The following is a 13,949-nucleotide window of genomic DNA, read 5'->3' as shown; positions in this document are numbered from 1 at the left end:
AAATAGTCGAGCAATAGTTTTATTTCCACGATTATGGTTTCTAGCTTCATAGGACTCGGCACTATGGATGACCAAACAACTTCTGTTCGCCAACAACACCTTTTTAACGTTAACAAATTGCACCGACACTTGTTAGGGAGACTGCACAGTGTTTCAGAAAACACAGTGCTTTCTGTACGGCAGTATAGGTATGCACTTAATGAATGTGCACTAGATTGCATCTTTTACTGCTTTAGATGTTTAAATGTAACTGAAACAGTTGTGTTTTTCTGTTTACTGCAGCTCTGGTCAGTCCAACCCAACATTTTTACTTGAGACTCCAGATAAGTATTATGTGCTCAGAAAGAAACCTCCGGGTCCTTTGCTGCCTGGTGCCCACAAGGTTGTGTATATTATTGTTTTTCTTAACAATTATTGTTATTAACAACTGAACGTTGTACGTCAATTACAGTTAGTTTTCCTAGTGAAGCGCGAAGTTAACCTAACAATGTTTTTAACAAACCGAACCATAGTTTAACTAGGACAAATTACTTAGTGTGGACTTTGACAAAGTTGCACAAATCCGTGTCAGGGTTCAGTCCTCAAGCTTTAGTACCGCTAGAGGGAGACATCATGTTTCACAGATAACAAAAATCAGCTAGAGGTGTCAATTGGAGGATATATGTACAATGGTAATTTTGTTTCTTTCTCTGAATGTGTTTGTTTTCTCTCTCTCTCTCTCTCTCTCTCGTGTGTGTGTGTGTGTGTGTGTGTGTGTGTGTGTGTGTGTGTGTGTGTGTGTAACAGGTGGATAGAGAGTATGCTGTACAGAAGGCCCTGCATTCTGCTGGGTTTCCTGTACCCAGGCCTGTGCTGTATTGCTCAGACACTGACGTCATTGGCACAGAGTTCTACATCATGGAGCATGTGCCGGTAGAGCTGTGCTTCCTACAATCATGACCCTTAAGATCAAGTGTTCTATAGCAGATCTGTTAAAACTGTACTCATGAATGACTGGGCAATTGTGATATTGATTAATGAGCTGTGTTAGAGTGGGCTCACAAATGGGATGCTATGTACTGGGCCACAGCCAATGTCTCTTTAAGGTGTGTGTGTGTGTGTGTGTGTGTGTGTGTGTGTGTGTGTGTGTGAGACAGGGGCGTATATTTCGAGACCCACGGCTCCCAGGCCTCTGCGCAGCCGAGCGAGGTGCCTTGTACGTGGCTGCCGTCGAGGTGCTGGCCAGGCTTCACTCTGCTGACCTCACTGAGCTTGGTCTTGTGGGATATGGGAAAGGAGCAGGTTACTCTAAGAGACAAGTGAGCTATCAGTTTTTATTAGCAGACCTTTACCAGCTGACGTGGAGCAGCAACCTCTGTTCAAAACAACCCAGAATTGCTGAGCCACTTTTGCCACTATTTAAATGATTAAAGAAACCTGTGCCAGTGTGAACAAATCCTGTGGGGCTCTTAAATCTAGGTCTTTTGATTATCTGCTACTTATTTCACTTAGAGTCTTGGCCACGTCGGTCTGAACAACATCTCTGCAGCCTAATCCTTTTATTGCTTTCACATGCGCTATTGTCAGTGACTTTAGATGTCTTAGTAGGATCCTTGATGAACCCTTCCCTTTATCTAGGTATCCACCTGGACAAAACAGTACAAAGCCTCGGCGCACAGGAGCATTCCAGCTATGGACGAGCTTTCTGATTGGCTGAGCAGCAATGTGCCGACCAGTGACGACAAGGTGGCCCTGGTTCATGGCGACTTTCGAGTCGACAACTTGATCTTCCATCCGACTGAGGTACAGCTCGGTGAACAAACAGGGTTGCATTTATGGGTGTTTAATCTCAAAACAAGAATCCCATCTTTTACCGGTTTGTTTACAGAGAGCAATGTGTGTAGAATATCATGTAGACAGCAAAAGACAGTGAGTCACCTTTAAGGTTAGAAGATGGGCAATTAAATGGGCAATTAAATCTGTTCCAGTATTCATTTCAGTTTACACTGTGCTGACTTTTCTTTGTTTGAGAAGCTGTTCCCAGCATTTTTTGGCATTTTGTGCACCAGCGCGATATGACGATATGCTGCTGTTATCGTGCCAGATTGCATCGAGAGTTGCTTTTCAGAAGTCCTAGTGCACTAATCAACTGCATTTTTCTTGTTAAAAGGAGACTGACCAGTTATTTAGAGTGAATTTGCCAGTATTTTAATGAACATTTGAATAAACAATCGTTTTCTCATGTATATTTTCAGAGACAGTTGTAAATGTGACGCTAGTGATTTGCTGATGCATTGTCTGTTTGTGTCTGAAGAAATAGTATATCTATTATGTATTGTAAAAAAAAAAAAAAAAAAAAAAAGTATTGTGATATTTTCCCCCATATCACCCATTCCTATACAAGGCAAAGTTGAGCTGATACAAATTCAAGCATTTGACTCAAATCAAAAATAAAGAATGGCTTCAGGAACATTAGCTTGAGTTAGACTGAATCTAATCACAGTGCAGTTGTATCTCTGCACTCCTCTTTTACAGTATTTGATTGATTACAAGTCTTTTAGGTAATTAGTTAAATTTAATGCCATGTGTGGTATTAGAAATATGTACATTGGAATTCAGGCTAAGCAACTTGCTCACAAAATATATATCACAAAAAAACATAATATACATACACACAAAACATGAGAGGATTTTGTACACCCCAATTTATACATACATATCAGCCACCTATAAAGTCTCCTGTGATTATTGCAAGCATTCTGATTTGTGTGCAAAATTGTAGTTACATTATTACATATATAGTTTTATATAGTTGCATCAGGTTTTTTTTTTTCCTTCATTTATTGTTGTGTTTTATTTATGTATTTATTGTGTTTAATGTGTGTGTTCACATACTGTCATTCTTCAAACAGGCTCGAGTGCTAGCTGTGCTGGATTGGGAGCTGTCCACGACTGGTCAGCCTACTGCAGACCTGGCCTACTTCCTCATGCCACACTACTGCCCCTCCCACATTGGGGTCATCAGCACTCTGGGTGGAGTTTCCGGAATAGAGGGTGGGGCCTTCACGTTGTCAATTATCATTTTTATACTCACTATGGGCCTGTGTGGCTGAATTTAGAGTATTTGAATTGTGGTTTTGTTCTCTTGTAATCACGTAAATTTGCCATGTCACGGCTGTTGAAGAGATGGGAGTCGGGACAAATGACCCACGCAGCAATGGTGCACAACTATGTGGCGCCTTGCGTTGGCAGACTGAGGATGCTGGTTAATCACCATGTTGTTGTGAATGTCATGATGATAAAGCCACTGGGAGAAGCACGGAATGATATGCTTCTGCTGTGCTGGGGTAATGGCATGTCCTGTTTGTGATACGCGTGTGAATCCGGAACGTTCTAGTCAGGAAGGGGAGGGTTCTGGAGACCTAGTCATTGACAGTCTTTCTGTCTGGACAGGTATTCCTCCTCCAGGGGAACTGATCTCCCTCTACTGCCACTGTCGTGGGATTCCTCCATCTCTTCCCAAGCAGAATTTCTTCATCGCCTTGGCCATGTTTAAAATGGCCTGCATCGCACAGGTACACCTGCATCCTGTGGTCTGCTTTCCACTGAAATGATGTTTGGCTTTGTGGTCGATAAGATCAGCGCAGAGCACATGCACAAACACATACGTGCTAGGGCCACTGCTGTCTCTCTGCTTACCTGCTTTGGTGCTGTATCTTTTTCATGTTGGACTGTGCGAGTGTTGAGTGAGAACAACCACCCCCCTATGCTCTCAGAATACATACAAATTGAGTAACAACCACAGATATCTTTTCTAAGAAGACACATAACAGACCTTTTTTTTTCTCTTGTTATCGCAACATAAGAGCAAAAATCCTTTGCTGTACTTCTAAAATGTCCCTCATATCCGGTGTGTGGGTGTGTGTGTGTGTGTGTGTGTGTGTGGGTGTGTGTGTGTGGGGGGGTAGGGTATCTATGCAAGATATTTGCTGGGGAATGCTAGTGCTCCTGATGCAGCCAGGTTCGGAGAAAGCGTGGAGCCCCTAGCCTGTCTGGCTCTGAACATCGCCCACAGGTCCTCCCACACTCAACAGTACACACAACAATACACTAGACTGCCATAGGAGTGGGTCATTGTGCAAATCCAAATATAATGCGCAGCAATGTGGGTCTCATGCATCTTGCAGTCATTCAGTCAGAGTAAGTATGGGCATCTGTAGCCATTTGTCCCTGTGGTTTAAAATTGTATGGGAAACGTCTTGCAAATGCTGGGTATGCTTGTTAAATGCTTTCTATTTACATTTGAATGTGTTTGTATCTGTGTTTTAATTGTGTTTTTCATTTCTTTGTGGCTGAATCTTTTTTTTTTTTTTTTTTCCCCATACAGTTCTTCATTAGAGTTGCCTGTTTCTGATAGGCTATTTCTCCAGTCACCAAAAGGTCATGCTGTACTCCAGCAGGTCAAGAGGTTCATGAAACGTCACATCCTGCCTGCTCAGCAGGTCAGCTGCTGGGTCATCTTTATAGCAACACAACATTCATATGTTCATTGTTAAACATGTATACCATGTACAGGGACATAAAAAATCTGTTGTTTCATATGGGCACTGTGAAGAATGCAGGCTGAAGTTGTGTTGTATGTTGTGCATGTTTAAGGTGTACAATGACACAAACCTGCACATTAAGGCGAACTGCCAGAGAAAATCTTGAAAAATATATTTAAAAAATGGACATAAATGGAAAATAACACAAAGTCCTGAGCTGTTCCTTTAATCATTTACAAAGGTATCTTGCCTTCTGTTAATTCAGGTTAAAATGTTTTGGTTTCAACCTGCAGATATACACTGCCTGGACAAAAAAAAGGTCACCACCTGGATTTGACTAAGAAAATAGGCAAGAGCCTCCCATTGGATAATTACTGCATGGGTGATTGTTTCAGCTGGCAACAAGTTATTTAACCCTAACTGATGCAGTGAGTAGCTTCTCATTTGTTAAACAACCATATGGAAAGACACATCCTGTGGTCGTGGGAAAAGATGTTAATCTGTTTCAGAAGAGTCAAATTATTGGCATGCATCAAGCAGAGAAAACTTTTAAAGAGATTGCTGAAGCTACTAAAATTGGGTTAAGAAATATCCAACACATTATTAAAAAGTGGAAGGACAGTAGGGAAACATCATCTTTGATGAAGGAATGTGTTCGGAAAAAAATCTTGAATGATCGTGATCGGCGATCATGTAAAAGTGTGGTGAAATCAAATCGTAGAAAAACAACAGTAGAACTCAGGGATATGCTTATTAGTGAAAGTAAGCGCATTTTCACACACACAATCAGAGGGAACTCAAGGGATTGGGACTAAACAGCTGTGTAGCCTTAAGAAAACCACTCAGTGAGGCTAACCGGCAAAAACGGCTTCAATTTGCTATGATCTGGGGTTGCTGCAGTTGGTCAGTTCTAGGTTCAGCAGCGTTATGTGCCCAAAGAATGAAGTTAGCTGACTACCTGAATATACTGAACAACCAGGTTATTCCATCAATGGATTTTTTCTTCCCTGATGGCATGGGCATAATCCAAGATGACAATGCCAGGATTCATCGGCTCAAATTGTGAAAGAGTGGTTCAGGGAGAATGAAACATCATTTTCACACATGGCTTGGCCACCACCGAGTCCAGACCTGAACTCCAATGAGAGTCTTTGGAATGTGCTGGAGAAGACTTTGCACAGTGGTCCAAATCTCCCATCATCAGTACAAGATTTTGGGGAAAAATTATTGCAACTCTGGACAGAAATAAATGTTGTGACATTGCAGAAGCTAGTGGAAACGATGCCACAGCTAATGCGTGCCGTAATCAAAGCTAAAGGTGGTGCAACGAAATATTACAGTGTGTGACCTTTTTTTTGGCCAGGCAGTGTATATACACAGTTCCTCCAAGTAGTATTCAACCCCCTGCAAGTTTTGCAGGTTTACACATTTGGAGTTAAGTTAGCACTGTGAAATTTAGACTGTAGATGGGCCTGGACATGTGAAATGCACTGCAGCAAAAAAGAATCTTATTTCACTGTTTATTTTCTTTTTTTTTTAATTTTGCAAAGTTTACCAGAGGGTCAATTATTACTCAACCCCTCAAACCACCAGAATTCTGTTTGGTTCCCTGATGTACTAAGAAGTAATTGAGGTATTAAGAACAATGAGCGTCACATGCTCGGATTAATTTTCTGTTTGTTCCCCGACTATAAAAGCCCTTCCCCAAACAAGTGAACAGCACTCGTACATGGTCAACATGGGAAAGACTAAGGAGAATTCTAAGGCCATTAGAGACAAAATTGTAGAGGGCCGCAGGGCTGGCAAAACCCTTTCCAAGGAGTTGGGCCTACCTGTCTCCACTGTTGGGAGCATCATCTGGAAGTGGAAGGCTTATGGAACTACTGTTAACATTCCATGACCTGGACAGCTTTTCAAAATTTCCTCTCATGCTGAGGCCAGGCTTGTCCGAACGGTCAAGGCTGACCCAAGGACAACAAGGAGGGAACTCTGGGAAGATCTCATGGTGGTATGGACATTGGTTTCAATAAATACCATAAGTAACGTACTCCACTGCAATGGTCTACGTTCCAGGCGAGTCCATAAGGTACCTTTACTTTCAAAGCGTCATGTCAAGGCCTGTCTAAAGTTTGCTCATGATCACTTGGAGGACTCTGAATCAGACTGGTTCAAGGTTCTCTGGTCTGACGAGACCAAGATCGAGGTCTTTGGTGCCGACCACACCCGGGGCGTTTGGCGAGAGGATGGCACTGCATACGAGCCCAAGAATACCATCCCTACAGTCAAGCATGGTGGTGGCAACATCATGCTGTGGGGCTGCTTCTCAGCCAAGAGGTCCGGCCATCTGGTCTGCATCCACGGGAAGATGGATAGAATAGCCTACCTGGAGATTTTGGCCAAAAACCTCTGCTCCTCCATTATGGATCTTAAGATGTGTCATCATTTCATCTTCCAATAGGACAATGACCCCAAGCACACGGCCAAGAAAACCAAGGCCTGGTTTAAGAGGGAAAAGATCAAGGTGTTGCAGTGGCCTAGTCAGTCTCCTGACCTTAACGCAATTGAAAATTTGAAGGAGCTCAAGATCAAAGTCTACAAGAGATACCCAAAGAACCTAGACAACTTGGAGAAGATCTGCATGGAGGAGTGGGAAGATTACTCCAGAGACCTGTGCCGGCCTGATCAGGTCTTATAAAAAAAAAGCGATTAATAGCTGTAATTGCAAACAAGGGTTATTTCACAAAATATTAAACCTAGGGGTTGAATAATAATTGACCCTAATTTTTATGTTTAAAATGTATTATAATTTAATTGAGCAACTTGTTGTAATATTTAGGCATCTGTTAATAAATGCTACTCTTGTTCAAAGTTTGAAGGCTGTAAGTTATTTGCAACTTGATGAATTTGCAAAATCTGCAGGGGTTGAATACTACTTGGAGGCACCGTATAAATGTACTTTTTTAAATTCTCTGCACCTTTACTTTCTGAGTGGGTTCATTTAGATGTTTGTGTTGTCCCCATTGTCCCTTACCCTCTACTTCCTGAATTCTTTACACTCAAAAGACCTCTTTCTTTCCCGTGCTTGTGCGGGTAAACACCCACTTCCAGAATCCCACAGTCCATGAAAGACGCTTTCGGGACCAGTCTTTTAAAACATGCTGTCTTTGTTTCAGCAAATCATGGAGTATTATGCCAAACACACTGATGGTACCCAGAGGTGGCAAACGCCTCCAGTGCTAGAGGATCTGAAAGTAAATCCATACATATGTGCACGCACACACACAAATCTACTCATCACCTACCATGGTGTATTTTCGTATTTGCCAGTAGATTGTAGATTATATTTTATGTTGTTGTACACATGTTTTAATACTCTGGTTGTGGGTGTGTGTGTGTTTGTGCGCATGTACGTAGGCCAAAGCTCGTGCTGCAGGCCTGTGGAATCTGTTCCTGCCTGCAGTAAGTGGACTGTCACAGCTAGACTACTCTTACATCGCAGAGGAAACTGGACGGTGCTCTTATGCTCCTGAGGTCTTCAATTGCCAGGCCCCAGGTGTGTGTGTGTGTGTGAGAGAGAGAGAGAGAGAGAGAGAGAGAGAGAGAGAAATGCATCTGTTAATGCAGATCAACATAAAACTGAAAATTCAGTTTTAAAGTGTTATTAAATTTGCTGTCTTGTTTTGCAAGAACAAGCTAACCTTTTTTTTCTCACAGCGGAACTAGTATACCATTTCACATATCCCATCCCTTCCAGAAATGGACATTAGTGGCTTCTGCTTGCTGTCTTTTCTCATTGTCTTGTGAGACTTCAGGAATAAACACTGGTCTGTGATCACTGAGAAAGGCCAGTGTGCTTCTAGCATAAGCAGACTGTCTTCTGTGTATAACCCATACCAGAAACGAATCATCCACCATTTCACATGGCTAACTGAAGTACTCCAAGCTCCAGCTTTTCTTTAAAAGATGCCCAGATCCTCGAGGTCCCCGTCAGGCCATAGACTGAACCTCTCCCTGCTGCAGCTCTCCACATTCAGCTTGTGCTGGGAACAAGCCTGATGATCCTGTTTCAGAGAAACCAGAGACACAGAGCAGGGAGAAGAGCAAGCTGTACCGGACTTAGTCAATTAGGTTAATGCATATCACAGTGGGATGAAGTTTTAGTTTATATGTTGTTTTGCTTTAGCTTGTTTTCATGAAACACGAGCGAATACATGAGAGAACAGGGCTGTATAAAGCAACGTATAAAGCTGAATAAAGTAGTTTAACTGAAAAAGTTCTGTGATGGTCATTATATCTTACCAGCTCATAATCAGGGCCACATGAATAAAACAGCAGCACACTGGAACAGTATTTTGGAAATTACAGATAAGAGGCAGATCTTACCAACAGGTCTTGGGCTTCAACATCTTTAGTTTGTTATAATATAGATCATCTTGGCTTCAAGAGGGTGGAATGAACTCCCGCTTGCTGTGCAGACAGCAGAGTCCCTTGCAGTCTTCAGACGCAGACTAAAGACCCATCTATTTGCAGAATATTTAAAGGACTGACACTGCTCCCTTATTAACTGACTATTTTAGTACTTATTGTAGGGCACTGTTTGTTATTTAACAAACTCTAGCACTTATTGTTTATAGCACTTATCATTGTTTAAGATAGACCTTATGTATTTTGCACTTCTAGGTATCAGCATTCATCCCTGTATTCTACAGTATTCTAGTTCATTGGTATGTTTGATTCTAACCTACTATACTGTACTTGGATATATTCTATGAGTAAATGACAAAGCACTTTTGTAAGTCGCTCTGGATAAGAGCGTCTGCTAAATGCCGTGAATGTAAATGTAAATCTTAGTTCATCTGAGTTATACTGGGTGAATATGTAACAACTGGAGCCACACACCTGCATGGAAAAAGAAAACCTTTAGTAAAAATGGTATAAACCTTTTTCAGTGATCTTTCCAGATTTGTGCTAAATTCGTAGCTTTATGTCTTTGGTCAGAGGATTTGAAGTTTTCACACTACTTGAATCAGAGTTTCTCCAGCAGTGCAGTAGGCATAGGTATTGGTCCTGTTTCAGGTTTGGTTCTGTGTTATCTGAGCTCAGTAGGGGATTTGTCTGAGGTTGGGTTCTGTGTGTTCTGGGCTCAGTACAGGGTTTAACTGAGGTTGGGTTCTGTGTGTTCTGGGCTCAGTACGGGGTTTAACTGAGGTTGGGTTCTGTGTGTTCTGGGCTCAGTACGGGGTTTAACTGAGGTTGGGTTCTGTGTGTTCTGGGCTCAGTACGGGGTTTAACTGAGGTTGGGTTCTGTGTGTTCTGGGTTCAGTGGGGAATTTAACTGAGGTTGGGTTCTTTGTGTTCTGGGCTCAGTACGGGGTTTAACTGAGGTTGGGTTCTGTGTGTTCTGGGCTCAGTACGGGGTTTAACTGAGGTTGGGTTCTGTGTGTTCTGGGTTCAGTGGGGGATTTAACTGAGGTTGGGTTCTGTGTGTTCTGGGCTCAGTACGGGGTTTAACTGAGGTTGGTTTCTGTGTGATCTGGGCTCAGTACAGGATTTGACTGTGGCCTTGCTGTGACTCTTGTGCTGCAGACTCGGGCAACATGGAGGTGTTGCATCTTTTTGGATCAGAAGAGCAGAAGAAACAGTGGCTGGAGCCATTACTGCAAGCAGAGATTCGCTCCTGCTTCTGCATGACTGGTATGGAGGAATAAATACAAACAGGCGTGCATGCACACACTTTAGGATGGGAGGCTCAGCTTGAACAAATGCACATGTGCATGCACACCCTTTGCCCCCTTGTTCTCAATGTCCTTATGGTCTGACGTAGAGATGACGCAAAGCCACACTGCAGCAGTGTGGTCTCAGACCTCTCACTGCTGGGGGTTTTCCGGACTGCCTGAATTTTGGAGCCAGATATGTTTGATTAGGGCTGGCACTGAACACTGATCTGACCTCTGGGATTTTCTTATTGCTAGTCTGAGACAATTTTGTGCCATTATATTTTCTAAGCAGTACGAACACAAGTGTGGGTCGTCCCCCCCAGTCAGTATTTTTTATATGCAGTGCAGTCCATAGCCATGATATAACCTCAGTGTGAACTGCCAGAGTGGAATTTACATGGGCGTTCCATATCCCACATCACTGTGCAGGTGCAGATCTCTCTGCACACAAAGGTCAGGAATGCTGACAAAGCAGCAACATCCTGCTCCTGCACTTTGTCCCCTTCTAACTGCCAGTTGACCTCTTCTACAAATTCATTTAGTTTGTTTCATGGCTGGACTGTCTCACACACAGTCTTGTTGCCGACGTTATCCAGGCAGGTATGCGTGTCTTTTGTATGACATTTTTGTGTTTTTGTAAACATGTGGATGTGGGCCTTTTTGGGGAAGAGGTCCGTTAACAATAATGATAGACATAAGAAGTGTGCAGGATTGTATGTGGCCAAGGAAAATACTGGCTCTAAGCAAATGGAATCGAGCATTGTGGCCTCTAATGTGAACGAGGCCTAAGATCCACAATGCAACATCCCAACATTCCCAAGCAAACACCAATGTTCCCTAATGCATGCCAGCATTTGAATACTGCAAGTTGTGTGTGGTGGTGGTGGTGGTAGAGAAAGCTGAGCTGCTGGCCACTGGGGTTCTGAATTGAACCATCTGAGTAGCAACATTTTCATAAGAAAGCAACTGTTGATTACCTGCTGTTAGCAGCAAAAATAAATAGAACATAAATGATTGCTTTATGGAGTTGTCTGCAGTGTGGGCTGTATACACAATCTCCTAGTCGCCTTCTCCCTGTTTGTCTCTCGCTCTCCCCCTCTCTGACACTCTGTCTCACATGAGTCAGATGGATTAGTTTCAGGACACAATGTATATCTCCATAGAGACACTTATGTAGATTTGTTTGGATGAAGAAATTAATTCACAAAAGACCAGCAGTGGGGAGGAACAGATAGGACAGAAAATTAGACATTTCCTCTCCCTCCTGCTAATGTCCCTGGTGTGAGGTGTGTGTGTGTGTGAGATGGTGGTTAACGAGGTTCCAATCGTTGAACAGATGCAGATGGCGTCTAATTGTCCTAGAGCTTTCTGACACATTCAACTATGATTATGTTGAGAAGACAGTGCATGTGTGTGTGTGCGTGTGCGTGTGTGTGTGTGCGCACGTGTGCATTGACATACATACATACCTGAGGGTGATTATTCAGCTTGGTTCCATATATTAAAAAACAAGTTAAAAAATTCTCCATACAATTCTCCATACATGCCTCCCCTGTACGCCATTGGCGCTACATTAGAAGGGGCAGGAAAGGCTGTAGCTGTAGCTAGGTCTCGGCCCCACATGCCTCCTCCGTGTGCGTGCCCTTCTCCCTCCTCTTCTCTACGAGTCCGTTTTCCCTCTCTTTCAGAGCCAGATGTTGCTTCCAGCGATGCCACGAACATGGAGTGTACCCTTCACAAGGACAAAGAGCACTACGTCATCGATGGGAGGAAATGGTGGAGCAGTGGTGAGTGTGTGTGCGTGTTGTGTGTGTGTGTGTGTGTGTGTGTGTTACTATATTTCAAAAGACCTACATTTCTTTAATCCTAGACCCAAAACTAACCAATCTTAGTACTGTGTTTACCCTAGCCCTTGCCTAATCCATGCACTTGCCTATTTTTAACATGTATTTACAAATGGGATTTGATCCAATATCATCATTTATTGGAACTGCACTTGTTTTGCTGTGATTGAGAGGATATCTATTCACAAGTATGGAAAGTGCGCACACACAAACAGTACTTGTCCTTCTGTACTTTTGTGGGCCATAATTCCTCAAAATAATATCAAAATGAATAAAAGCAACTAAGTTTAAGTAAGATTTAGGTTCTCAGAAGTATAGTAATACTAGAGTGCTCTGCCTGTATGAGTAAGTGAGAGATATTGGGATTTAAGAAAGAGGAAAAATGATATCAAAGCACATCTTCACAGTGTCATAGTAAACCTTCAACACATCCTTTTCCCACAGTGATTGTTAGCTTAAACATAATAGGCCTTGAACTCATATCTAAGGTTATGTGGAAGGTATAAAACACGGTCAGCAGCCACATTGCTTCACAAGTATTAAAGCTAAAAACTACAGACATATCATCAAAATAATTAATCCCATAAACTTTACATTTGACCATACATGACATTTAGACAAACCAGTTCCTCTCAGTCTGTGCCTAATAAACCACAGACCTCTGTCGCTAAAGAGGACGTGAAATGCAGCGGGTGGCAAGCTGAACCAGAGCTGGTACACAAAGTTAGCCCAGAGCTGGAGCCTGCTAAACCAGAAGGTCTGAGTTCCCATCCAAAATAGAACCAGATGGTAGGAGGGAACTTGCAAATGCCATACGTGAAGGGAGCCATGATAAACCAGCCGCTGCCTGCTTATCGTCTTGCTAAATATGCAGACAGGACAGGCAGGGATTTTGTCTGGTGTATGACGTGCTGTGGCTTACAGCTTACTCTAAATCTTCACTCCAGGCTTGACTCTTCTGAGTCAGCGAAAGTGTTTAAGGAAGTCATTATGCTATGCTTGTGATCAGTGCAAGTTTGTTATGGATTTTTCCCCTCATTTTATCCTATATTTTTAATTTCTGTTTTCAGTTTGACTACATTTAAAGTATGAGAAATAAAGCACACACTAAAAAGCACACACTAAAAACTAAATGTTTATTTTACTGAAATCCCATTGGTATATCTCTGGCAGAAAACAGTGTATGTACAAGTAGAGCCCGGTTCTGGATCCACAGTCCATCAAATTTTTTTATTTTCCCTGGATGTGTAAATCAGGCATGGTCAATCAGCCACTTGTTTGCCATGGGCATATGAAACAACGGGAACTTTGTGCTTTGATATTACAACAACATTTGGTTTCTTATTTAATATGCACAGTCATTGTCAAAGTATTGTGATTAAAAAAACATTCCTCTCATATCGCTCCGGTGGGTGGTCATTTCCATCAGACTCCGAGCATCTACCAGGGGCCTGGGAATGCATCAGACTTTCAGTGCTCCTAGAATGGCACTCGTTTACTGAGATTGATGTTGGCGTTGCTGAGCTCTGTTGGAGACACTCCTCCAACTTAGGAGCCACAGCCGAAAGTGTGGGCAGGCAGATAGATTACTGGTCTATAGTTGGATGGCGTTTGGCCCTTATTGGGGTCCTTCATGACCAGTATCGTCCTGTCTTCTGTTAGCCAGCCAGAATGGGAGCCAGTCTTTAGTAGGTGGTCATTTGTTCTGCTAGTCGGTCCATGCAGAGCTGTTTTATACCCAGCAGGCACGGAGCATGTCAGGGCCTGGGGCTGTCTAGTTCTTCATGTCTCTGACCTGCTCTTGGACACCTGCTATTGTAATGCTGCCTGGATCCTTCTCTGGGAGACTGATGTGGCCAGCTGTG

At 42.8% G+C, this 13,949-nt stretch overlaps 1 protein-coding gene across 3 annotated transcripts in view; it reads left to right on the top strand.

The window, feature by feature from the left end:
• Positions 1-48: 48 nt before the first annotated feature.
• Positions 49-13,949, top strand: part of acad11 (acyl-CoA dehydrogenase family, member 11) — a 40,761-nt gene continuing 26,860 nt past the window's right edge. For 2 of the 3 annotated variants that reach the window (XM_035526101.2, XM_081718840.1), the window contains exons 1-13: positions 49-188; positions 283-382; positions 787-912; positions 1,137-1,298; positions 1,618-1,782; positions 2,892-3,033; positions 3,433-3,554; positions 3,948-4,054; positions 4,367-4,481; positions 7,697-7,774; positions 7,938-8,076; positions 10,110-10,217; positions 11,929-12,027. In XM_035526101.2, the coding sequence (XP_035381994.1) occupies positions 64-188; positions 283-382; positions 787-912; positions 1,137-1,298; positions 1,618-1,782; positions 2,892-3,033; positions 3,433-3,554; positions 3,948-4,054; positions 4,367-4,481; positions 7,697-7,774; positions 7,938-8,076; positions 10,110-10,217; positions 11,929-12,027 (1,588 nt within the window). In that variant the 5' untranslated portion in view covers positions 49-63. Of the gene's footprint in view, positions 189-282; positions 383-786; positions 913-1,132; positions 1,299-1,617; positions 1,783-2,891; positions 3,034-3,432; positions 3,555-3,947; positions 4,055-4,366; positions 4,482-7,696; positions 7,775-7,937; positions 8,077-10,109; positions 10,218-11,928; positions 12,028-13,949 lie in introns of those variants that run through there. The other variant, XM_035526102.2, reaches the window with a different exon arrangement.

This window comes from Electrophorus electricus, chromosome 1 (genome assembly GCF_041902795.1).
Source record: "Electrophorus electricus isolate QZ-2024a chromosome 1, ASM4190279v1, whole genome shotgun sequence".
NCBI classification, from domain to species: domain Eukaryota; kingdom Metazoa; phylum Chordata; class Actinopteri; order Gymnotiformes; family Gymnotidae; genus Electrophorus; species Electrophorus electricus.
This window is presented reverse-complemented; position numbering and strand designations above follow the sequence as displayed.